At 42.6% G+C, this 27509-nt stretch overlaps 1 protein-coding gene across 3 annotated transcripts in view; it reads left to right on the plus strand.

Annotated features, from left to right (window-relative positions):
- The window catches only part of taok2a (TAO kinase 2a), an 84440-nt gene that overhangs the window by 10397 nt on the left and 46534 nt on the right, over nt 1-27509 (plus strand). For 2 of the 3 annotated variants that reach the window (XM_047039029.1, XM_047039030.1), the window contains exons 2-9: nt 9942-10079; nt 10328-10399; nt 10859-10960; nt 15424-15469; nt 15559-15655; nt 18086-18199; nt 18555-18646; nt 19142-19235. In XM_047039029.1, coding sequence (XP_046894985.1) covers nt 9951-10079; nt 10328-10399; nt 10859-10960; nt 15424-15469; nt 15559-15655; nt 18086-18199; nt 18555-18646; nt 19142-19235 — 746 coding nt within the window. In that variant the 5' untranslated portion in view covers nt 9942-9950. Of the gene's footprint in view, nt 1-9941; nt 10080-10327; nt 10400-10858; nt 10961-15423; nt 15470-15558; nt 15656-18085; nt 18200-18554; nt 18647-19141; nt 19236-27509 lie in introns of those variants that run through there. The other variant, XM_047039032.1, reaches the window with a different exon arrangement.

Genomic DNA, 27509 nt, shown 5'->3' on the forward strand with positions numbered 1-27509 from the left:
CCCCCAATATATTGATATAAAAATATAAATGTGCTACGTTACAACAGGCAATCACGCACGCTGTCCGAAATTATCATTTAAAAAAAAAAATGAGTCCCCCCCAATGTTGACTCCATGGCTACGGCCTTGTAATATTATCAAGAGAAACAACTTACCTATGGCATGGGAGTGCTCAAGGGTCTGTTGTCCGACCAGGAGATTGACTGGCTTCCCATTCTCCAACAAGCGCACATAAACAATCTCGCATTCGGCGTTGGATATATCAGTGTCTCCGTCGATTAAAACGGCTAGATACTTCGCGGCTTTCAGCTTCGCTGACAGGCTCTCTCTCTTTATGTCAGCAATTTGACCGATCATCTCCGCACATCTTACATCATTGTCGTATGTGGGATTAATGTCAACTCCATTTTTGTGGTGGAGTCTGATAAGCGGCCCAAATTTAACGAACGGTTCTTCTTCTTTGACAATGAAGTATGCTATGTTGATCTTTATTTTCAGCTGCCTTCTCTTCTCCTCAGATAACAGCACTTGCCTATTCAAGGCTGCTGACACCGTGCTTGAGGGTTTTTCCTGTCTCAACAGGTACAGATCTCTACACTGGATATGCCGCCGCGAGATGTTATGTTTTGTGACACTATCCTTTTTTAGATGTGGATTTCCTGACACGAACGAGTTGCCAGCCTGCTTCTGCCCTCTACAGTATTGGCAGATCATGAGGTTGTCCTTGAAATCCAGCCATGGGAAAATCTTAAGCCAATTTACATTAAATGTAGGCCTGTATGTTCTCCCTCTGCCGGCTCCAGTGGATGTTGAGGTCTTGGCAGTCGCCGTAGCCAGTTCGCTAAGGTTGTTTTCAGCTTCTGGTAGCTCTAAATCTTGTGATGAAACCTCTTTTACGTTTGTTGAATCTTCCAAATCCCCTTCACCTGATTCATCCCTCTGTTCATCGATCTGTTCATCTTCTTTTCGTGTAAAACAGAATTTGATGTTCATGTTGAACGATGTCTGCAATGTTCAATTCATTTGATTCATTTAGAACCCAGCAGTTCCCGCTCATTCCCATTCAAACAAGTGATCACGTGTCGGCGAGATCAAAGTGTGTCGTAACTCTCTTTTTATATGGCTCTGGCCCATTGGTTGCGAATCGTCGCTCGCGCATCATCATGCTATGTTCACATTGTGCAGTCGCAACTCCGTCACTTGCTTTCCCTTTGAAATCAATTAATAATTTTATCATTTTATCGCGCTGTTATTCACTCGCGCACTGTGCTCGTAAATTACTTTTCAAGTTCGCACATGGCTATTTTTAGGCGCAAATGCGAGTGAAACACTCGCACTGTAGAGCCCTGCTTGGAGAGCCCATGTCCATCTCCAAGAACCTCCAGAAAGCTGCCAGTGGCATAGAACCTTAACACTGCCAATAGTTGGATTGCAGGGATCAGTGCAAAGGACCTCCTTGTTATTCTCCGCAGGTCTGCTTCTATGAGGTTCAGGAGCATCATGATGCACTCATAATGAGTATAATTGATCAACCATCAATTAAAGTAAAGTTGATTATTCATGTCAGAAACAATGATTCCAGGTTGAAGACATGGGGTATTCAATACTTATGTGTTTGTAATTTGTCACTATGTCATTTGTGGCCAATAATAGGATGGGCACCCGGAGGGCCTTGTGAACTTCATGTCTTCAAATAAGAGCTTCCTCTCCTCAATTTGGAGACGAGCCCACTTAATTTCCAAGGACTTCCTCTTGGTATTTAGCGTCCGATGTCGCTGATTGCAGTGTCTTGATACTGATGTAAAACTCAGATGCAGCACAATTTGGACGTTGACCTTATCGTCTTTGCCTTCATGTACGATCATACAATGTACATTGAAAAGTACTAAAATAAGTAGCCTATAGGGCTGGGCGATGAATCGATAAAAATAACAATCGAAGTAATGACTTCCCTCGATAAAGATATCGTAACATTAATTCATTTTCAATATCGATAATGTCTATAGAGAATAATTAGGAACAGCAGTCCATTTAATTTTATGTGATGCAGCAGGAAGTTGCGGAGAAATGGTAGTCTACACTAAAATATACTGAGCACCTCGAGTGGAGTAGCTAATGTTAACCACGGAAGATTAGTCTTATTGCCGAAAACAGTGGCAGCGATAGCCATGGCGAGGGAGCAACTTCCAATGAAGAAATTATTGATAAAAAGGGTTTGTCTTCTTCAGTTATTTGGAATTTGTTTGGCTTTTTGAAATCCAACAAAGACCAGAGCAATGTTCAGTGCAAATTGGTGTAAACAAACAGTTGGCTACCAAGTCTGGTAATACGACAAACTGCAAATGTGGACTTCTTGTTGACCTCGACCTACGGTCTCGGTTAACAAACGTTTAAAAAAATCCTGCTTACAAAGGTGTTGGTAGATCTGTCAAAGTCCATATTAGTATTTTTATATAATATAACAACATGTAGGAAAATCCCAAATCAAACACGACGAATCTGGAGCAGACGCCATGTTGTCAACATCTCCAAGGCAACCGCCTGCTAGGTCCGTAAATCGTTCGCCGATTTCTTAGAACGTCTCTGGACCAATAAGAACAGCGTATTGGTCCAATTATAATGATAATATATAAGAAACCTTTTTTTACCACCTGAAGCAAAATCACTCGTTGGAACATGTAGAAAGTGTGAGTTTGCGCCAAGGTATTGATAGGGTAGGCTATTGATAAAAAGCTTAAGTTACTTGACCCCAGGTACGTTCTCCCTGGCCGCAAACATTTCTCTTACACCGCTCTGCCTAAACTTTATGCCGTATGTAGGGAAAATGTGGAGGAGACTTATTTAGGTACTACTACAGATCTGTGGTTTATCGTTATCGAATGTAAATATAAATATCTATATCGATAAATTTTTACCCATATCGCCCAGCCCTAGTAGCCTAAAATAAATGTAAAACGTTTTCTGGAGCGTCAGAAAATATTTTTGCGTACCATAATTCGTCAATTATTTTGGTTAACGTTTTAATTTTAAGACTTAAAGTTTTGTCAGAAGAATCACATTTCAGTACAATGGACAGCGTCTTGTTAAGTGGAACTTAAGAGACACGTACGATGGTTCTCCTTACGAGCACGTTCGGGAAACACGTAAGAAATAACAATTGATCGTTATTTTGATCGTAGAGAACCCTCGTAACGACGAACCCTCTACGATCCATCGTTATCGGGAAACGCAGCCCTGATCTTCAATGCCACAGCCTAAACTTGATGTCATTCTATTCACGAAGGTTTCCTCTACAGGTCTGTGAAAACCGCCAACATTTCCCAGCTGGGGTTTTTTTTATAATCAAGCAAAAAAGGAGTGCCCCTGTTATAGAGCTAAATTGAGTGCTGACAAACTCCCCATCGCTCTATCCAGCTAGTTAGCTTGCCACAAGCATTCCTCTCCCGGCTTCACTAACAGAATATGGACAGATGTGCCTTTGTTTTCGCTGATTTAATCAATAAGAATCAGAAGGATTTTATTTGTCATGAATGTTTGAACAAACAAGGAATTTACTTTGGCAGGGAGGTGCATACATTAAACATACAGGAATATTGAAACTTAAATATGTGGATTAACTATACAAAAGGAGCAAAGTCTAGCTAATACTAAGGGGAATAAAAAATAAAATATAAGTAGCCCTAATTTACAATCTAACCTAAAAATACAGATGTGCAAACGATACAATAGTGCAAATTGAAATGTGCAGGGTGTCATTGTGCAGATTGTGATTTAAAGTCAGTGTGAGTCCTTGGCCTTGTTAAAGAGGCCAGCAGCGGATGGGAAGAAACTTCTTGTGGCGTGAGGTTTTGGTCTTGATGGACCGCAGCCTTCTGCCGGAGGGGAGTAGCTGGAACAGGGAGTGTCCAGGGTGGGAGGGGTCGGCCACAATCTTCCTCGCTCGCCTCAGGGACCTCGAGGTGTGCAGATCCTCGAGGGAAGGCAGATTGCACCCGATCACCTTCTCAGCAGTGCGGATGATACGCTGCAGTCTGCTCTTGTCCTTGGCAGTGGCAGCAGTGTACCAGATGGTGATAGAAGAAGTGAGGATGGACTCAATGATGGCTGTGTAGAAGTGCACCATCATTGTTTTTGGCAGGTTGAATTTCTTCAGCTGCCGTAAGAAGTACATCCTCTGTTGTGCTTTTTTGGTGAGGGAGCTGATGTTCAGTTCCCACTTGAGGTCCTGGGAGAGGATGGCGCCCAGGAAGCGGAAGGACTCCACAGTGCTGACTGGGGAGTCACTCAGGGTGATGGGGGTGAGTGGGGCTGTGTTCTTCCTGAAGTCCACAACCATCTCCACTGTCTTAAGAGCATTGAACTCTAGATTTTTCTGGCTGCACCAGGTCCCCAGGTTGTCCGCTTCCCACCTGTAGTCAGGATCGTCCCCGTCAGAGATGAGCCCAATAAGGGTGGTGTCGTCCGCAAACTTCAAGAGTTTGACTGACGGATGACTCGAGGTGCAGCTGTTGGTGTACAGGGAGAAGAGCAGAGGAGAAAGGACGCAGCCCTGAGGAGATCCGGTGCTGATGGAACGGAAGTCAGAGACTTGTGTTCCCAGCTTAAAGCACTGCTTCCTATCAGACAGGAAGTCTGTGATCCACCTGCAGATTGAGTCGGGCACGTTCAGCTGGGAGAGCTTGTCCTGGAGGAGGGCGGGGATGATGGTGTTGAAGGCAGAGCTGAAGTCCACAAACAGGATCCTGATAATGATTATGTATTTCCAAACTCCAAGTGTTGAAATTACAGACTAAACTACAGATTTGATGTCCCTAAAGAACAAGAGTATCCAACAGTAGTTCCGCATTACATTAATTAATTTGCACGCAAGTTTTATTTATTTTTATACCGTGTATTCTCCGTGTAATTTCATGCACCCGTACGGTACGAATACATGTACTGTTCCACCCCTAATTGGTAGGAACACATTTTGATAGCATATGGACACAGTTTGCGATTTGTCCGGGGGGTACTTTTATTCCGGGGGGTACTTTCATTTGGGTTCATGTTGTTTTAATTTGTAACTTGTATAACTGCATGCTCTTATGGGTCTTCCCTTTGGCACTTGTTCAGTTTTTCACAATGTATGCTTCATGTTTTGGCTGCTTGCAATGTTTGGGACTACCTCGTTGTTATGATCAGTGACCTATGCTCTTTTGTAAAGCTCTCTCTTGGAAGTTGCTTTGGATAAAAGCGTCTGCTAAATGCATAAATGTAAATAAACGTACTCCTTCTACATCAACCTCTCTCAATCCTAGTTTTCGGGCCGACAATGTAAAAAAAAGAGACTGTCTGGTTACAAATATAGTACTTGTACTTTTCCTCAAACTTGCAACATAACATGAAATCCACTAGCAAACAAAGCATTGCTAGGAAAATACTTCAATGCCTGCAGCTTGCAAATACATAGTTACAAAGCTGTCAAATAACAAACATGCCATGACTACTGGTATACCTCAACAAACTTATAGTAGACACGACTGCGGCGCAGCACAATTGCAGGTGCTGGGATATTTCTAATGACATCATCTCGCAGCACCTTATATTCCGCGTCTTGTGCGGCATACAATCCTGAACTTGCACTGAGAACCTTCAGTTGGTAGCTAACGTCGTTAGCTAATGTAAGCTACTTGCCAGTAGCTAGCTAGCCAAGGTAGCCAACGTTTTCACATCAGAGTTCAAATGTATCTTCCCTTCCGAAAAAAATCTTCTCGATTTCAAATAAATAAATAAACGTACCGTCCAAAATTAGAATGTACCGGGTGGATTTTAAGTGTAAAAACAAATAAATGTACCGGTATGTTTATTTGGGTGAAAAGAGTATTGACAGTGTGGGAAATCTACACAGTACCGTTTACATGTACACAGGGTGAAATGTATTGTGCTATAACATGTATAGTACATTGAGTAATTTTTTTACATTACAAATGTAAATGTATAGTAGGCCTACATAATTATGTAATTAGCATGTGGCTACAAGAAAGTATGTATGTGGTACCAGGGCTCGACAATAACGATGGCCCGGGGCCAGTAAAAAGTAACGTCGGGACAGTTAAACTAGCAACTCACTGGCCCGATCGGGCCACTGCAAATTATTGATTGAAAAAAAAATAAGCATAGTAAAAGTTAACATCCTTCATATGTTTTGCTATTGCTAGATGCATAAATAACTTTGCAGCTCGTGGGGTGCGAGACAATAAAGTGAAGATGGCAGCAAAGTAGAGCTACGAGCTCAAACGGAAGCAACTTTTTTTATGGAACGAATATGCACTGTGTCATCTGTCGTATGTTCCCGTCTAACAGTGCGTTCACACTGCAGCGACGCGATGCGAGCTACAACATGTTTTCCATTCATTTTCTATGGAGCAAGGCGAATCGCTTGCGTGGTGCATTGTGGGTAGCGACGCGACAGAGTTGAGATTTTCTCAACTTGATGCAAATGAGGAGCGATTTTCGCTAGCGATGGCCAAATGGGGTGTTCTCTTGTTTCTCGTAACGTAGCAACCATGGCAAACATTTCTAGCTTTCTAGGTTTCAAGGTGGAGGATAAACTAATCGTTTGTGTGGCTGCTTACCCGGTCCTGTAAGATACATAGCTGTATTTGTACAGAGATGTTAATTAAAAAAAAACAATGCATGGCGCAAGGTTTGCCGAAGTTGTGGGTACTTGTACTTTCAAATTCAGTTTAGTCACATTACGTAACTTCGTTCTGTGGTAACTAGCTAGCTAGCCTGGCTGGAACTCCCTATCGTATCGACAGATTAGCAGAGAATGAGGAATATAGTAAAATGTTTTTTACACATGTCAACGTGTATGTCTATTAAACAGTTTTGTATGTTGTATACAAGTTGTATTTTGATCGATGTTGCAACTACGTAAACCCAAGTCTGCACACTTGGCTATGACAACTACAATAGTGACTTTAGAGAACTACATTCTACATTTATCTGTTTGAAACGCCCCCGAGCGTGGTGAACTGTGGGAAGGCAAGCGATTCGCGTCGCTGCAGTGTGAACGCACTGTAAAGCAGACAAAAGTGGATCTTTTTACACAGGCACCGAAATGTTTTTGAAAAAAATCCCTGACCAGCTAGCAGACAGCACCTGGTTTGCTTGACAGCTAAACGGATGGATGACAATCCATCTTCCAGGCCGTTGACCACTCTGGTCAGGAATTTAAATGTAGATACCCATCGTGTTATTGCACGACTTATAACAACGGCATTTCACCTAATCAAGACGGGCCAGCCCTATAATGTACACCCCTGCAGCCAATCAGAATCGAGTATTCACCCAGACCATGGTATAAAATATTACGTGTGTGTGTGTTTTTTGTTTGTTTGTTAGCTTAGGCCTATTTGTTATTCTTAAGAACATATTTGAGTGTCTGTCTGTGTATTATGTCCCATAATACACTCTAGGAAAAACTAAAGGTGTAAGATGAAAATATCACTTGCTCGTCCTTTTTATTGTTGAGGCTGTTTATGGTCCAAAACTGTATAACGGATGTTGGTTACTTAACCGTTTACAGCAGCTGTATTCTCCTGTTGTGATGATTTCGACACATTCTTACACATTAAATTGAGTGTGAAGATAACTTTATGATCATATCATTTCAATGATCCTTTCAAGTATCACCAACTTACTCACCTGTTAGTTACAGTGGTATCCAGTGGTTAGCTGCTACTGCGCTGTAACGGTGCGTGTCCACTGCAGCGACGCGAATCGCTTTGCCATCGCTCGCCTTCCCACAGTTCACCACGCTCGGGGGCGTTTCAAACAGAATGTAGTTCTCTAAAGTCCTGGTTGTAGTTGTCTTAAATAAAGTTAAGAAAATCTCAACTTCGTCGCGTTGCGTCGCTACCCACAATGCACCACGCAAGCGATTCGCCTGGCTCCATAGAAAATGAATGGAAAACATGTTGTCGCCCGCATCGCTTCGCTGCAGTGGACACGCACTGTAAGACTGCAGGCACGTTGGTTTGTGTCTTGCGCTGTTGATGGGGGCTGCCGCGAGGCAACGGCCCCGGTGGATGTAGGTGGTATTGCATTCTCAAATCTGGCTCATACCACTAGCTTTTTCATTGAATAATTTTTCTAAAACGATTTTTGCTCAATTTGAAACCAATCCCAAATGGGTAAACTAGCACCCCAATTATGTGCTTAGTCAAGAAAAGTTGCCTGGAAACGTGCTCGCCAATACGAACAGGGGACGAGCACAAAAGGGAACATAAGCAAATCGCTGATTTAGCCTACCTGAGCTGAATGAGAACAAGGAGAAAGGGCTTAATAATCTACAGTTGCCTGCTTTATTGTAGCAAGTTTTACAAATCGTTGCACACACACGACGGTTGTTTGTACCGTTTATTTCCGTTATTTTAAACCAGATTTAACCATTTTGTAATGATCGTTATAATATGCTCATGGCATGACAAACGTAATTATAGCCTAATATAATTTGTTATAATATCTGGCGATATTAAAAAGACGAAGATGAGCTAGATGAGAAAGATGATGTGGTTATCATGTTTGATCACAATATTGTTATGGTCATTATATTGTTACAACTTTCGCTTGCCTTACTGCGCTGCCACTGAGCACTTTTCATAGAAATGAATGAGGACGCCATCTTGGAAGTGGCTGTGTCTACTAATATATGTAAGGGATAATGCCCGACGAGGTGTCCAATATCACCTGATAATGGACGATGCGGAGGCGTGAACCGTCCGACGTTAGAACTGTGAAAAGACAGTTTTTCTGCAATGACGCAGTAGGTGTCCGTTATCACCCTATAATGTACACCCCTGCAGCCAATCAGAATCGAGTATTCACCCAGACCATGGTATAAAAGTCTATGTTGTAGCGTGACAAATTACAATATAAGACGACTTGATAAAAAAATACAAATGCATTTATTTAAGTTTTATACCGTTTCTGTTCAGGAGTTTTTTTTCTTAATTTTTTCATTTTTTATATTTTTTTGCTGTGAGGTTGGGGGGCCGGCAGGGTGGACATTCTCTGGCCGCCCCCACGTGGCCACGCCCCTGCATATGTCCTTCAAATAAATTCAATTCAAATACTGGAGACATCATTTAAATAATGGTAGACCAACTTAAAATGAATTCTGCCACACTGAAGGCAACTGACTCAACGGTTGTCAACAGTTGCATGTCTTCGACCACATACCTGGCAATCATTCTCTTTAGTTCTTCCTGGCTTACAGACTGGGAAGACTTTTGTTTGAAATCAAGCCTTGGCTGTTTAGATGTTGTGGCTCCGACTGCTTGACCAGCGGAGCTAGCACTCGATTCTTTGGCAATAAGCTTTATAGATGCGTGCTGTTTTATCAAGTGTTTGTTAAGGTTAGAATTTGTATTCTTTGCAGTGGATAAGGTTCTCGTACCTGCATATAAGCTACACCTAACCACTATGTTTTTATCTTTTATCTCGACAATGGAAAAATAATGACCATATTTCCATGAGGAAAAGCTTGTACTCTAACTGTCGGCCATTGTCTGAGCTAGTCTGAAATTCGGAGTGATTCATTCATTCATTGCCGTAAAGTCGTTGAAGTTAAATCAAAACACAGGAAATTGCGGAAATAGGCTTCCAATTGTCATGCAAGACAAAAGTAACGAGTAACGAGCCCATTTAAATTTCAGTAATTGTAACTGCGTTATTTAATTGAAAAGGTAATTAGTTACGTTTCTTGTTACCGTCAAAAGTAGTGGAGTTACAGTAACGCGTAACGCGTTACTCCCAACACTGGCTCTTAGTAATGGTTACTATAGTATGATTGAACCATTTATATATTAGGGAGTGGCTTAGCAATAGGTCAATTAAATAATGATGGTATTTATTTTCTCCATTAAGTCCATGAAACCTTCTTCTCCTTCTGCCAGGCCCTGGCCATGCCAGCGAGTGCTCGGGGCAATGTCAAGGACCCGGAGGTGGCAGACCTGTTTTATCGAGATGACCCAGAAAAGCTGTTTGCAGACCTCCGTGAGATCGGCCATGGCAGTTTTGGGGCTGTCTACTTTGTAAGGACCGTTTCTGTGCATCTTTTTTCTGCCTGTTTAATATGGATGATGGGTGAGAAGTGAGGTACACTTGAAGTAGCTATGATTGGTTACTAATTGGGTGTATTTGACGGAGGGAAGTATGGAAAAGATAATTATCAACAGTAGAGGACCTTTCCGTTAGGAAAGGACTTCTGGGCTTGTGCGGTCAGACGTAGTCCTACTGTTCATGTAAATGTATCACTGAACCTCTACATGGTGTCAAACAGGCCAGAGATGTGCGTAACAATGAGGTGGTCGCCATCAAAAAGATGTCCTACAATGGCAAGCAATCCAATGAGGTACGTTAATACATCCATACATGCACAGAGCCAAGAGAGACTTACCAAAAATGTCTGTCTGCTTCGGGGGGCTTTCTAGTAATTTCAGGTGAACATTACATTATGCCACACTACAAATGATTGTTGTTAACAAGCAGTTTAAATATGTGTAACTTTAGCAAAACATATATGTATGGCCTATGCTATTGTAAAAGAAACATGTCAGTTTTAAATATCAGTTAAAAGACTGTTTTATTCTAATTTGTAGGACCAGGGAAAAACAAAAATAGTGAATGGTCATTTAGAACTCATCAAAGCCACTGATATTATTTTATATTGTCTGATAATAGTTAAGTGTAACGGAAAGCTAGCTGATGCCAGCTGATGCCATTGCTGCTTTGCCAGGCTGATCTGAAAGCAAATGGGTGCACAAATTAAAATGCTATCGTATTATGAAGTCCATGAGTTTGATCCCCACAGAAATGGCAGGACATCATCAAAGAAGTGAAGTTTCTCCAGAAGCTTCGCCACCCCAACACCATTGAGTACAGAGGATGCTACCTTAGAGAGCACACAGCATGGGTCAGTGTGATACATTACAAGTGTGATACACGTGTCTGCTGGAATGTGAATGCTTTATATTGGGGGCGAAGCTGCATAGGCAACCTACTGTTGTTCTCGTTTTTCTTATTAGGGGCCGAGCAGCCAAGCATTGAAGCCACCTATTGTGTTTCTCCCTTATATAATTATTTATAGTAATTATTTACTAGGCTACAGCTAATACCACTTGTAAGATCTATGTTGTACATCTGCAATATACAGCATTGGTAGCAGTCTTTTGAGAAGGATTTACTAAGTCAATGACATGATGAGTGACTAGGATAGATCAAGGGAGGAGGTTGATTGAGATTTTGGCTCAGTAAAGTCATTATTCGTCCAGACATACAGTAGTTGATAATTTAATCAGTGCAGTAAGGCAAATGCAAGCATCTTATTGACAGTAGGGCTGCCGCGATTTTTCGACGTAATCGACGACGTCGACGCTGAAAATGCGTCAACATCAATATATATTTATTTTTATTTATGATAATAAAAAACAAAAAAACGCTTCTATTAATTTTAACAAATGTTCTTCAATATCACATCGTAATTGGTGCTTGCATGACGTCAGTTGTTATTGGCTCTAGTCATTGGTCGGCTCCAGTCAATGCTCAAATATCATGGCAGCTGCAGTCCGACTTGGTTCCGAAACCCGAGTCCCCAAATACCCGAAGCTTCAAAAGTATGGGAATACTTCGACTTAACGCTATCACCAAACAATAAGGTGGTTTGTGCATTGTGCAAATTTGCAATGGAATACCACAGCAGCACTTGCGCTATGCACGAGCACCTGAAAAGAAAAGAGGCGCTGTACAGTATAGCTGCTATTTAGCTAACTTGTTAACCGTAACAATGACGCGTTGCTAGGACAACGGAGGCATATGAAGTGATTTAAAGACGTTAGCCCTACTGTACTCCGGCTGCAGTCTGTGGTAAATGTAGACTACCTGGTTCTTAGATAATTGACGAGTATCGCTAGAATCATTACCAAACTGGCATCAGAACCAGCACCTTTGAATTTTTGGTTTAAAAGGGGTGTGTGTTCGTGTATGTTGGGATATGTTATGTACCTTATCTGAATATTTTAATTGTTTTAATTAACTTTGGAGTTGATAGTTTAAACCTACAGTTTAGCACTTTAATTTGTAAGCCTTTGTTTGTTTGTCAATGACATATAAAGTTTGTTGTTTTCAAAATAAAATCAACTGAAATGGTCCAAAAAAATGGGGAGGAAAATTAATTGTTTAGATTAATCGACTAATCGATAAAATAGTCTACAGATTAATTGATAGAAAAATAGTCGTTAGTGGCAGCCCTAATTGACAGTGTTCATCCATTAGCCAAGTACAAAAGAACACTAGGCTACTTAATTGTGTTGTGCTTTCCTATCAGTGTCTAGTTCTGATGGACTGTACTTGCTTTAAAAGGATCAAACCCTCCAGTCTGCTTTTTTGTTTGCCATAATTCAGTAAAAGCTGTATTCTAATTAATACAAAATGTTTGTCACCAAGTTCTGATGTAGAAATCCAGCATCAAATCATTACACAACTCCACTGAGGTTGCCAGTAAGTATCTATAGTGACCTGGGTCCTGTTCCATAAAGGCCGCTCAAAAAAGATGGGATTAAAGTCCCAAACCTGACTTGAATTAACAAAACAAGTCAGTTGGGGGCTAAAGCGCTTCCATAAAGGCCAATTCTAGTTCACGCAATCCGACTCATTTGAGTCAAATTCAAGTACTCAAGATATTTACAGGTGCACCATATTCGTAAGCAGCCTGAGAGGTAGAACATGGATCATATCGATCCACCATGACAAAGCGCAATAATCACGTCCACGTACCTTCTCCCCAAAATAATGTTCTCTTTAAGGTACGTACTATGACAGTTCCCTCATCCACCACCTCATCTAAATAAAATGACACACCATTGACATGAACGATACGTAGGTTGATGTCCTTTTTTATAGATCTTTACTTCATTGATTAGAAAATCGTAGGCCCACTAAACACATCTACGTTGACATTTTTGACATTGTTTTAAACAAATAGCCTACAATTAACCATTAATAACTTTTTAACATGGTTTTTGTATTGGCGAAGTGGAGGATAGAGGCATGGATTTAGGTTTGTTTTTGCAGATGTACATGATTTATGTAATTATGATCATTCTGTTGTGGTAATGTAGATCAAGACATTTTATTTAGTATCAGCCTAAACGTTGATTTCACAAACTATCATATATTTAAAACGTAGGCTATAGTTTGTATCATTCTGAAATCATTGTTAATCAGTGTTTAATGCATTAGCCTACTGTATTTTTGGGACCATAAATCGCTCTGGATTATAAATCGCATCATCTTTGCCTATATGATAAGAGTTTCAGGGATTTCCCACCTACTTCATAATATCTTTGTTTTGAAAATAGCAGATGTTTTTGTATTTCTTGTGTACCTATGTCATTTATCTCATTTCTTATTTCTTTCATTTCTTGTTTTATCCTGGTATCTAAAGTGTCAGTGTGATCTCTTTGTAGATGCTTTAACCTAATTTCCAGGTCAACCTTTGCCTTCAAGTTTCTTTTAAGTTTCTTTATAGCAGAAGTAGTGGCGATGATTTTGCCCTTCACCGCTTTAAGCGTATCCCACAGCATAGATGGTGCCACCTCACCGTTATCATTTAGTTCCAGATATGTTCTAATTTCAGTTTTTAAACCCTCCGTAATCTCAGTATTATTCAGAATATTTGAATTCAGGCTCCACAGTGAAGACTTTGGCTTCCTATTAAGGCATACAGATATACAAATAGGACTATGATCTGAAAGAGCAATCGGTCCTATGTCACATTGCCCTATCCTATGCAGGTCTCTATTGTAAATAAAAAAATAGTCTATCCTGGAGTATACCGCATGGGGGGGGGAGGAGTAATGGGTGTAATCTCTCCTGGACGGATTAATTTCTCTCCAAACATCTATGATTCCCAATTCCTTCATTAATGCATTTATCTTCCTGTTTATTGGTTTAAACTCAGGATTTCCACTAGAAGCATCCAGTCTTGGATTTAAACGTACATTAAATTCCCCCCCACAAATTAGAATTCCCTTTGTTTTCGTTGCAATTAAATCAAATATTTGCCTATAAAACGTCCAGTCACACTACCTGGGGGAGCATTGACATTCAGAAGGCTCACTAGAGTTCCCTCTATTTCCTATTGTTATTAGAAATCTGCCTTCTTTGTCCTTAAACTCTGATTTTTGCTCATAATTCACTGCACTTGATATCAATATAACCACCCCCCTCCTACGCCCCAATTTGTAGGAAGATGAATATACGTATTTGAAGCCCATTTTATTCAGTTTGGAATGTTCTATATCATTAAGATGAGATTCTTGCAGGTGCGCTATTTGTACTTTCTTTTATTAGTTTTGATAGGATCTTCCCTCTCTTAATTGGGGTGAGTATCCTATTAACGTTAAAAGGGACTATTCTTATATCTTGCATTAGGTTATATCACATGATATTTCCAACATATATGTGAAAACATTTCACCCGGTCCCTAACGCGATGCTGCAAAGTAGCGTCTTCTGATTGTGAGACAAATGTAGAATATGAAACTAACAAATCTCAAAATGACAGCAGCGGTGTCTGCCTGTCACAGAGTTGAGGAATTTCCCAAGGCTCGATTTTATTCAAAAAGGGAGTTAATAGCAAGAGGGAGGTCTACACCAGACTTAGATTGACTACTGCAGCCTAAGGGACAACATGTTTTCGATTGTTTCAAAAAGACTGGTAAGAAGAAAAGATTGTCTATGTGGCTGTGCTAACATTCAGCGGCTGTAGACTGCTTGTACTGTTTACTTCGTTTACTGTTTTGACATATTAGCCTAACAATAAATGAGGTAATCTGGCTTTATAACTCAGTGCCTTGCCTCTTACTGACATCACCGCACGTCACTGCCGCCGTGTGTTTCAGAACAACGTTTCTCAACAACGTCTCTCCGATGGCCTTTCCTCTACCGCCGCTCCGCGCTCAACTAAACATTTTTTTTTTTATATACTCAAACATCTCCTCGACTTATTGAGTGGCGTAATAATCGCGCAACACAACTAATCGATAATGACATTTGTTGCCATCGCTTTTAATAATCGATTTTAATCGATATAATCGATTTGTTTTTGCAGCCCTAGTGCAAAACACGTTAGAGATATTTTATGTAATGAGAAGTGTACTTTATGAAACTATGGCTGGACAAATTAGACTATGGAGGGCTGCCACAGTCTAGCCAATGAATGGGAAACACTGATTATAATCATAATCTAGTTACCAGTTGAGACTCATTTTTATAATCTAAATGGTTTTACAATGTTTATCTGTGGCAAATTTAGAAAAGAAAGTTTGTGGTCCTCTGGTTGATTATAAACCACCACACCTATTTTTTTCTTTCTTAGCTGGTGATGGAGTACTGCCTAGGCTCAGCCTCCGATCTCCTAGAAGGTCTGGATAAGATTTTAAAACTATTTTGAAATGTTGTCTCACCCTCCCCTTATATATCTTAATTGTAAATCAAATTCTTTCCTTTGAAGTTCACAAGAAGCCACTCCAGGAAGTAGAAATAGCTGCTATAACCCATGGTGCATTGTTGGGTTTGGCATATCTTCATTCCCACAATATGATCCACAGGTAAGCAACAACATCTTGAGTAGACGCGTGTTTTGTTCTCACACGCACTTGACTTGAAGAGCAATTCTATCAAAACATCTCAATCAAATGGCAATATTTGTAGATTCATACGGAACTCCTCAAAAAAAGTGCGGAAACTTTATTTCGGTCGATTATTCCTCCCCTTTAATAACACCAATTGGAATTGTATTTTATATTGTTGGAAAGCCTGATTATTCACCTTTACAACTTGTAAGGATCGTGCATTCGTGGAATGAGCAACACAGCTAACCCTGTGGGTGGCGGCCCACTCAAAACAATCTTCTGTCGGTATTCACTCTCGTTTTGAGTTGCTTGGTGGATTGGATGATTGCACTTTCCTACAGTAATAAGGAGAAAACAACACATATGGACCATTTTTACACTTAGGCCTGTCGCGATAGTCAATATATTGACTTATCGCACGGTATATGGAAATGAGCGCAATCATTTTGTGCCGTGATATATTGCAACTGATAATTTAGATAATAAAAAATTATGATAACATAAATTTTTACATAACGAATGTCACCAACATTTTAGTCGATCCCGCTGCCTCAGTCATCTTGTCTGCTTTCTGTGTCGAAAGCGTAGGCGGGACTACCGTCTCCACACACACAGAGCGGACACCGACAGGTGAAAAGAAGCCGTGAACTCACTGTGTTATAAAGTGTTCTGTTTCGTGACATCTACAGTCAGCTAGTTAGGAAGAACAAGTAAAAATTGACTTGGTTTTAAAGCCGCAATCTTCAGCGCCGGTGTGGGAACATTTTGTCTTAAAGCCGAATGAGATGAGAGCCAATTAACGTGAACGAGCCGGTATGTCGACTTTGTTTAAAAACTGTGGAAATTAAAATAGGCAACTAACCTAACATCTCACCTAGCAATAACTATCCCACCCAGTCTTTCAACCTGTAAACAACAACTGCAGCTGGAGCTGGAAAGGGGTCTTCCATACAGTTCTGCGCGAAATGGCGCACTCTCACGGATAGCGTAACTCGCTATATAGCCAACGAGATGCAGCCATTAAACACGGTCAAAAAACCAGCATTTACAAATATGCTGCAAACTTTTGACAAACACAGGGCTGCCAACTCTCATGCATTGGCCGTGAGACACGCATTTCAACAATTTCGCTTGTATATCTCAAGCTGAAAAGACAACGCCAACCAAGTAGCCCTGTTAATATTGTAAACAATAAGGGATGCAGTGAAGCGACATAGACGCGCGAACAGCCGTGAGATCTGGCCGGGGGGGGGGGGGGGGGGGGGGGGGGGGGGGGGGGGGGGGGGGGCATTACGTAATCAGTGGCATATATGGACTGAAAATTACAATTGACGTGTGTACTATAATATCGTTTATCGCAATATATCGCATAAGAATAAGTACTTATCGTGACAGCCCTATTTACACTGTCAAGGACCTCAGTAGAGTGTGGAAGATCCATACGCAGCCATAACAGCTCGGCATCGCCTCCTAATGCTGGTCACCAGCCTGGTCACACACTGCTGTGGGATGGCATCCCATTCCTCAACCAGGATTTGTCACAAGTCAGCCAACATGTTTGCGTTGGTCACTCTGGCACGTACAGCACGCCCAAGCTGATCCCATGAGGTGGAGGTGCCAAGCTGTTGTGGCTGCGTATGGATCTTCCACATGCTACTGAGGTCCCTGACAGTGTAAAATTAATAAAGTGTAAAAATGGTGAATATGTATAGTTTTTTTCCTTATTACTGTGGGAGAGTGCAATCATCCAATCCACCAAGCAACTCAAAACGAGAGTGAATACCAACTGAAGAATATTGCAGGGGATTTTGACAATTTTGGGGGGGGCCGCTACCCACACGGTTAGCTGTGTTGCTCATTCCACGAATGCACAATCCTTACAAGTTGTACCTCATTGTAAAGGTGACTAATCAGGCTTTCCAACTATATAAAATACAATACCAATTGGTAATATTGAAGGAGAGGAATAATCGACCGAAGTAACGTTTCCGCACTTTTTTTGAGGAGTTTATGTACATTGAGGACTTTGTTACCACTCCTGCTGTGTGTACACTGTAAACAGTTACCTAGTTTTGTGCCATACTGAAGTCACCATTTTAACAAACCATGTGGACAGGTTTGTTTTGTATGTATCTCTGAAAAGTCTGTAATGTAGTTTATTTTTTATTTATGTATGAGTTAACTGCTTTTGTTTGGCCCTAGAAACATTCAGGAAGACATAGGGAGACTGTAGAGTAGCTGTATCAAATCAATTGGCACATCAAGCCAAGCTCTCAGCCCTCTTGGAATCATTTTTTTCTTCACTGTTACCCACCAGAACAGCTGTCTTTAAACAACCCTTTTTTGCCTTGCCTTGGTATTTTCTTCTGTTGAATTTTGAAATGGGTGTACCTTTCTCTCTGTCAGGGATGTAAAAGCAGGGAACATCCTCTTGACAGAACCTGGTCAGGTGAAGCTGGGTGACTTTGGCTCTGCATCCATTGTTGCACCTGCCAACTCGTTTGTGGGGACCCCTTACTGGTTAGACACAAGTATTTAATTGAAAAACCCTTGCAAATAACAATTTTTAGGTGTTAATGTCTAAATATCCTATGTATCTTTATTCTGCTAGTATCCTTACCTGTTGACTATTCGATGGCTGGGTAATCATTATTTGACAGCATACAGTATACCCTTCCCCTGGATTGACTAGGATAAGTAGGTCAAAATAAAATTCTGTTATTAAAACTAGCTGGGACCGTATACTTACATTTTGATACTTGGGTGAGAATAGTTTCATATTGTCATCTACAAGCTTAATATCCTAACATAACAGAACATATTTACTTTAATGGTGTTTAATTTTGATCAAATACATTCCAATCCCCTTTGACAGGATGGCCCCTGAAGTTATCCTGGCCATGGATGAAGGCCAGTATGACGGCAAGGTGGACGTCTGGTCTCTGGGCATTACATGCATAGAGCTGGGTAAGCCATTTCCAGCCATCTCAAAATCGGATGACCCTCTTCTGCCCAGACCAGAAAAAGTGAAGAATGTGTTTTGCCTCCAAGGGGTGATGGGCCTCCTAAAAGCGTTGGGCGACAGCATACTGTCTTGCTCCACTACTGCTCACACTGGAAACTGTTGATTTGATCAATATAAGGACTTTACATTCTGTTGTAAATGTGTGAGGATTGCTGACTTGGTTTGGGATTTTGTTGCGTGAGCAACTATACCAATTATTTGGCATGTGTTTTTTATGCCTTTTGGCTTTATGTACATTTACAAAAGCAAGTTGAACAGACTACAGCATTAGTTTTAACATTGTTAATTATGTAGTATTACTTCTACTTTAATACCCATCTTAATACCCTTTTACTTCCTCACTTTTTCCCATCTTTTTAATCCTTTCTTTATATTCTATTCCAAAATATATTTTTATTTTCTGTATTATCCACATCTTTCAACTTCTGTCTTTCTAGCTGAAAGAAAGCCTCCTCTTTTCAACATGAATGCTATGAGTGCCTTATATCACATCGCCCAGAACGAGAGTCCCATCCTACAGTCCAATCACTGGTGAGAATAATTTCTGATTTCCACCCAAGAAGTCTCACCCATTTACATTTATTCATTTAGCAGACGGCTTTTATCCAAAGCGACTTCCAAGAAAGCGCTTTACAAAGTGCATAGGTCACTGATAATAACAACAAGATAGCCCCAGCATTGCAGGTAGCCAAAACAAGACGCACACATTGTGAACAACCAAAAAGTAAGTGCCAAAGGCAAGAACCATAAGAGCCGTTGTACTCCCGGAACAAGTGCGTCTTGAGCCTTCTCTTGAAGGTGGAGAGACAGTCTGTGTCTCTGATGGAGGTGGGGAGTAGATTCCACCACCGGGGGGCCAGACAGGAGAAGAGCTTGTGTTGGGACCGGGCAGTCTTGAGCAGTGGGACCACCAGACGGTTGTCTGAAGAAGACTGTAGGTGGTGGGTGGGGGTGTAAAGCTGCAGGAGAGACTTGATGTAGTCGGGTGCAGTCCCGTTCACTGCTCGGAAGGTGAGTACCAGGGTCTTGAATCTGATGCAGGCCGTGATGGGTAGCCAGTGGAGGGAGATGAGTCGGGGTAACCTGGAAGCGTCTGGGTAGATTGTAGACCAAGCGGGCCGCTTCGTTCTGAATCCTCTGAAGAGGGCGGGTTGCGCATGCTGAGAGACCGGCGAGCAGCGAGTTGCAGTTGTCCAACTTGGAGAGGACAAGTGCTTGGACAAGCAGCTGGGTGGAGTGCTCAGACAGGTATCTCCTGATCTTCCGGATGTTGTAGAGGGTGAATCTACACGACCGGGAGACCGCAGCAATGTGGGCCGTGAGGGAAAGTACGTCATCCATGGTAACCCCAAGATTCCTGGCAGAGGATGAAGGAGTCACCGTCGCAGATCCCAGGGTGATTGAGAGGTCATGGGAGATGGAGGGTTTGGCCAGGATGATGAGAAGTTCTGTTTTGGCGAGGTTCAGCTGGAGGTGGTGCTTGGTCATCTAGGTGCTTGGTCATCTCGAGATGTCTGCGAGGCAGGCCTCAATCCTAGCTGAGATCCCAGGATCGGTTTGGGGCAACGACAGGTACAGCTGCGTGTCGTCAGCGTAGCAGTGGTAGGAGAAGCCATGGGAGGTGATTGGTCCAAGTGAGGTGGTGTACAGAGAAAAGAGGAAGGGTCCAAGGACGGAGCCCTGTGGGACACCAGTGGAGAGCTGGCGAGGGTCTGACACTTTGACTCCCCAGGACACCTGGTAGGATCTTCCTGATGGGTAGGATGAGATCCACTGGAGTGCAGTGCCAGTGATGCCCATCTCAGAAAGTCTGTAGAGCAGGATCTGGTGGTTAACCGTATCAAACGCTGTAGAAAGTTCCAGCAGAATGATGACGGATGACCTGGAAGCCGCTCTGCCAGACTGGAGGGCAGTGGTGACTGAAAGGAGGGCAGTCTCTGTGGAGTGGCCGGTCTTGAAGTCCAATTGGTTGGGGTCAAGCAGGTTGTTCTGAGAGACACAGTTAGACAGTTGGTTAGATACAGCACCTTAAATTGTTTTAGAAAAGAATGGTAACAGTGATACCGGTCTGTAGTTCTGGAGGACAGCAGGGTTAAGGGAGGTTTTTTTGAGTAGAGGGGTAACTTGGGCCTATTTGAAGGCAGAGGGGAAGGTCCCGGAGGGAAGAGAGGAGTTAAGGACATGGAGAAGAAAAGTTATGATGGAGGGTGAGATAGAAAGAGAGGGGAGGGGACAGGATCAAGGGGACAGGAGGGGGGGCGATGAGAGAGAATGAGGTCAGAGAGCTCGGCCTCGGACAGGGGAGAAAGAGTTTAGACCTTTAGTTGGGTCAGTCGTGAAGGGTGAGAGGGTAGGAAAGGTGGGTTTAGGGAACCGACTGCTTATGTCAGCGACTTTTTTCTCAAAGAAGGAGGAGAAGTCGTCTGCTGTCAGGGTGGAGGGGGGGGGGGGGGGTGGGGAGGTGGGTTAAGAAGGGTGGAGAAGGTAGAGAAACGTTTCTGGGGGTTTGAAGCAGAGTTAATTTTGTTTAGAAAGTAGAGGGTTTTAGCACCAGTTATGTGAGAAGAGAAGGATTTAGGGAGGGAGTGATACTTATCAAGGTCCAGACCTTCTTTGGACTTGTGCCATCTCCTCTCAGCTGCCCGAAGGGTGGACCGTTCTTCATGAATAACATCCGTAAGCCACGGGCAGGAGGGAGAAGATCGTGCCGGCCTGGTTGACGGGACAGAGAAAGTCAAGTGATGTGGTTAACAAGGAGTCTGTGGCAGTGTTAGTGGGGTGGGACGAGAACTTGTCAATGGGAGGGAGGGAGGATGTTACAATAGAGGAGAAATGGGAGGGGGATAAGGAGCAGAGCTTGCGCCCGAATGTTACGAGGGGAGGGGAGGTAGGAGGAGTTGGAGGGAGAGAGACAGAGAATTGAATAAAGTAGTGATCAGAAATGTGCAGTAGGGTTACAGAGTTTAAGTCAGTGACACATTTACGTGTCAGGATGAGGTCTAGCTGTTTGCCTACCTTGTGGGTTGCCGGTGTGCTCAGAAGCGTCAGGTCAAAGGAGGTCAGGAAAGACGAGAAGTCGACGGCCTGCATTCCTTGGAGGTGGATGTTGAAGTCCCCAAGAACTATCAGGGGGGTTCCATCATCCGGGAGGACGCTGAGGAGCATGTCCAGCTCCTCCACAAAGTCGGATAGCGGTCCTGGTGGGCGATAAAGAACAATTAAGCATGCTTTGATAGGATCAATTAGCATCACATAATGGTGTTCAAATGATTTAGCAGTAACAGAGAGTGGTGTGGATATGTATTTAACATGTGGGGAAAGAAGCAAACCTGTCCCACTACCCCGCCCGGTTGAGCGGGGTGAGTGAGTGAAAGAGTGGTTGACGGAGAGAGCATCTAGAATTGCAGTGTTCTCTGGGCGGATCCATGTCTCTGTCAGCGCAAGGGCATGAAGAGAAGGTCTGCCTTGTTCACAACAGATTGACAGTTCCAGAGCCCTACAGAAAGAGAAAGGACAGGTGGAGAAGATCAGGATAGGCAGTGAAGGTTAGAAATTGACTGTATATACTTTGTGACATATCTACGTCTACGGGTAGTGTAAAGAAAAGAAATTCTAAGGAAACACATGCTAGCTATGAATAAGTTCTAGGTAGAATAGAATAGAAATAGGGTGATGCTTATCAGAAGAGGTGATCCGGCTGAGCTGGATCCAGTCCTCGATGGACTCCTGCAAGTAGACTCCCTTGTCTTTGTTCGACCGAGACTTCGTGCGCCGAGGCTGCCAGACGAGGCGCACAAACTCGTTCAGCTAAAACGAGTTTTAGCTGAACGCAATATAAACAACAGCCTTGATTACTTGCAGTCAATGCGGCGGTCTCGAAGTTCACTTTAGCAGGACACTATATGCTGTCGTTCCAACCAATGGAACATCAATACTGGAACGCTGTTCAACCTCTTAACAATCCTGTCGAATTCGTTTCAAGTGCCTAAAGTAGGCATACCAAAAGTAATGTGAAAGCTGTTCTTGAACACTTTGAAGTACATGCATGGTCTCTCTTGAAAGGGGACACACTGAAGTTATTTCCCCTGTTGTCATAATCCCTGTAAGTACTACTGGTTTTGACTAAAAGAAGCTTGAACACAATGAAATTGAACGTTTTTATTTTTGCCTGAATTTTGGTTTGCATACAGATGCCTGCAGATGACTATAGCTGGGAGGTATTAGCTAGAAAACACAATGTGACCACAGCATGAAGTCTTACCTAGTGAATGGCCGAATCCCAATACTCCCCCTTCCCCTTCCCCTTAGTTTTGCGCATTCCCGTGAGAGCTAGTGGTGTCCCAATACTCTTTTTGAGCTAGGGGTAGGGCTAAGACGAAGGGGTATACACCCCTTAAAACCAAGTACGATCGGGGCCTTACTTGAAACGTAGGGCTATGTGAATACTGTGCGACCAGCAACAATGGCTGCATGATTATCCAGAGAGTCCGATAAATGTAATATTTCCGGCTTAATTAATTGATAAAAAATTGACAGTCTTGTTTGTGGTATACTCAGTCCTGTACATATATATTTGCAACCATTTTCCTAATTGAAACGTTTCTAAAAATCGCTAGTTTGGTACGCTAATGTTACAGTGCTGATTTGCACAACAGTACCGCATTTCTCTGACTAGCATTTCTACAGTTTTAAGTAAACTCAATTAGCTGCGAATTTTGTTTGATATCAGTGCATAACATTACTTGCTTTGGAGCTATCGATACGTGCTAGATGACGTACCCGTAACCAAGTGGCGTCCCTTTTCTTAGGGATATGTAGCCCTTACCCCTCAGTTTCGAGGGGCTAGGGGTAAATTAAGGGCTAGGGGTAAGGGGGATTATTGGGATTCGGCCTAAATCCAAAGTAGATTATTATACCACAAAAAAATGAATATTTTACACATGGTTTTCTAAGGGTACATCCAGGCGTTTTCTAAAGATGCCCTTTGGAGACTCCTTGGTTGACCCATGGTCAATTACGTTTCATAATTGTTGGCTCTAATGAAATCCTGTCGAAGGCTATGGACAGGACATGGAAGCTCGTAGTGGGTCAAGTGAGGTGTCAGTCTAAAGGTCAGAGTGTAGGTGCCATTTTGAGACTATAGGAATGTTTACATCTGAACTGAAGTTAGAATGGAGTTTATGTGAATGACTGGAGCGCAATTGGCAATCACTTAAGAATGATGCAATCAGAGTCCATGGGTATTCATTAGTGCTGTCAGTTAAACGCGTTATTAACGGCGTTTACGCAAACCCATTTTAACGGTGTAAAAAAAGAAATTGCACAAGATTAACATTCTTTTTGGCCTAGCAAACTTTTTAGTTTTTCTCACGTGCTGTTGCAACAACTACTGACATTAGAAAAACTATAACACCACACCGGATCTATAATAATAATGATCTAAAATAATCGGACAAAAAGAAATCAAGGGTGTTGGTTAAACACTACACTCCTCCTGTGTTAGATTAACACTTCACAATTAAATGTGCAAAATACAACAAAACATTCTGCTTCACAGATCGTGTTTGCATTTGTACAGTGGTTGCAGTAGAACATTTCTTCTTTTTTATTTTTTTAAGAGCAGTCCATAACTTTGTTACAGCCACCTGTAAATAAGACAAGTCATTACGACTCCAGTCTTTTAGGTGGTGCCCTGGTTCTTTCTGGGTAACGCCTTGGACCCTGTGGTGTCTTCTCTGGAGACTCACTGTCCTTTGCAGGTGTCATAGTCTTTGGTGTGTCCTGAACAGTAATGAGCTGTGTGTTTGGTGTTGGGTCTTGTTGGTCGGATGCAGGCAGCTCAGAGGTACCGTTTGGCTACACGTTCAGTAACTGATTGACATGACGTCTCCATGTCTGCTCTCCAACATCCACCTCGTATCAGTGGACCATTTCTTGTCACAATCCGTCCCGGAGTCCACTTGTTATCTCGATAGTCACATGCCAGAATTTGCTGTCCAACGTCAAAGCTCCTTTTTGCCTTGCTTGACAATGTGTAGAATTGTTTGTTCTGCACTTCCCTCCGCAAGTTGGGTTTTAGGAGGTCAATGCAAGATCTCAAAGGCCTGTTCAGAAACAACATTGCTGGAGTTTGATTTGTTGTTGAATGGACAGAGTTCAGATACACAAAAAGAAAGTGTTCCACTTTATGTTGAAGGGTGAAGTTTTCCTTTTCCATGGCTTTGATTGATTTCTTAAAGGTTTGAACAAACCGTTCTGCCAACGGCATTTGTTGCAAGGTGGTGTGGAGCTGACTTGACATGCTTGATGCCATTCATCTTCATGAAGAGTGTAAACTCGTCTGAAGTAAACTGTGGACCATTATCACTCACAATTTGCTCAGGTAGGCCATTTCTGGAAAAGATGGTCCTCAGTACCGAAATTGTCCTTTCTGAGCTTGTGGATTTCATTTGCACCACCTCTGGCCATTTTGAGTGGGCGTCCACAGCTATTATGAAACATGGAGTTCATGAATGGCCCCGCGAAATCAACATGCACTCTCTGCCAGGGTGCCGACGGCCACTCCCTCGGGTGTAAGGGTGCCGGTGAGGGCGCATTCTTAACAGTGTGGCATCTTGCACAGGCCTTGGTGATATCCTCAATCTGTTTATCAATTCCCAGCCACCATACGTAACTGCGAGCCAGGCTTTTCAATTTGACAGTGCCAAGGTGACCTTCATGTAGATTTTCCATCACTCTACTGCGAAGTTTGGAGGGTACTACTACACGTGAGCCACACATCAGAGTTCGCTGGCAAACAGAGAGCTGGTCACGTCTCACTGAAAATTCAGGAAACATGGCATTTCCATGTGCTGGCCAACCTTGTACTGTTATGTCATACACTTTTGATAGTGTAGGATCTTTTTGTGTTTCTCTCTGAATCTCAGAGTTTGTAACAGGTAGCTGTTCCACCAACGTCGTATGGAACACTTCTGCTGGATCTCCCGATGTAGGCTTTTCCTCCTCAGTTGTCAACAGCGGGAAGCGTGACAAGCCATCAGCATTACAGTGTTGCTTCGTACCCTTGAACTCAATATCATATGAATGAGCTCCCAGGAACACCGCCCATCGTTGCAGTCAGGTGGCTGACATCACTGGGATTCCTTTCCAAGGGTTGAAGATGGATACCAGAGGCTGGTGGTCTGTCACTAGCGTGAACCTTTGGCCGAAAAGGTAGTGGTGAAACTTTTTTATGCCCCACACCAAGCTCAGGGCCTCCCTGTCGATCTGCGCACAATTGCGCTCAGCACTCGTCAGAGACCTTGACGCGTATGCAATTGGACGCTCAGACCCATCAGCCATGGTGTGTGACAGGACGGCACCAATGCCATACGGGGACGCGTCGCAGGCCAGGCGTATGGGCCGTGATGGATCATAATGGGTAAGTAGCTTATCAGAGGTTATTCGTTTTTTCGTTTCCTTGAAAGCTTTTTCAAATTTTTCTGACCACTCCCATTTAGTTCCAAGCTGTAGTAGTGTGTTCAGTGGATGCACTACTGAAGCGAGGTTTGGCAGAAACTTGTGGTAATAGTTGACAAGGCCCCGATATGATCTTAGCTGTGACACATTTTCTGGTCTGGGGGCTTTTAGGACCGCTTCCACTTTGTCTTGTGATTTATGTAAGCCAAATCTGTCAATTATGTGACCACAATATGATATCTCACTCTTGAAAAACTTGCATTTTTCTCTCTTTGCCCTTAGGCCATAGTCACTTAGTCTTTTGAGCACTATGCTGAGGTTTTGGAGATGATCTTCATCATTCCTTCCTGTGATCAAGATGTCATCGAGATAACACTGTGTTCTTGATATATCCTGAAGGACTTACTCTTTGCCAGATGGCTGGAGCTGATGCAACGCCAAATACAAGCCATTATACTGGTACAGTCCCTTATGCGTGTTGATGGTTAGCATCTTCCTACTTGATTCCTCCACTTCCATCTGAAGGTAGGCCTGAGACGGGTACATTTTCGAAAACTTCTCCCCTCCAGCTAGTGATGAGAAGATGTCTTCGATTCGTGGTAGAGGATACTGTACAGTACGCAGCACTGGGACAATAGGTGTAGCCCAGTCGCTCCTGTCAACCTTGGAGAGAATGTTAGATTCCTCCAGGCTCAGAAGTTCTGCATCAACTTTCGGACGCAGTGCATATGGCACTGGACGTGCCTTATGAAATCTTGGTGTCGCATTGTCATCCAAGTCAATCTTTGCTCTAATGTGTTTTAGCTTGCCAATGCCTTTCTCACACACTTTTCCATGCTCTTCTAAGAGCTGAGACTTTGCTTTGAGCTACAGTTGTGGCTCTCGAGGCTTGGAGATACGTTGAGGGCTTTAATGGCATGCCAATCAAGCTGGACTTTTCTTAACCACTCTCGCCCAAAAAGAGCTGGTCCTCCATTTTTCAACACATAGAGCTCCAACGTGTGTTTTGTCACCATACGTCACATCAACTTTAAGTTTTCCTTTAGGAGACACTCTCTCACCAGTGTATATTTTTAACATCACTGGGGTCTTCTCTAGCTGTAGCTTGGAAAATATTCTTTTGTAGTCAGCTTCAAAGATTACAGACAAAGCTGAACCTGTGTCCAGCTCCATTTTCAACTTTACTCCGGACACTTCTGTTGTTAACCATATAATTTTCCTATCTGCTTCTGTGATGTTGTGCAGTTCCAAGCATGAAAGGTCATCTTCATCATTATCGGTATTATCAGATTTGTCATATTCTGTCACTTTATGCATGTGTTTAGCTGTTTGCCTGAAACCTTTGTT

Source organism: Hypomesus transpacificus, chromosome 17, assembly GCF_021917145.1.
Source record: "Hypomesus transpacificus isolate Combined female chromosome 17, fHypTra1, whole genome shotgun sequence".
Taxonomy (NCBI): domain Eukaryota; kingdom Metazoa; phylum Chordata; class Actinopteri; order Osmeriformes; family Osmeridae; genus Hypomesus; species Hypomesus transpacificus.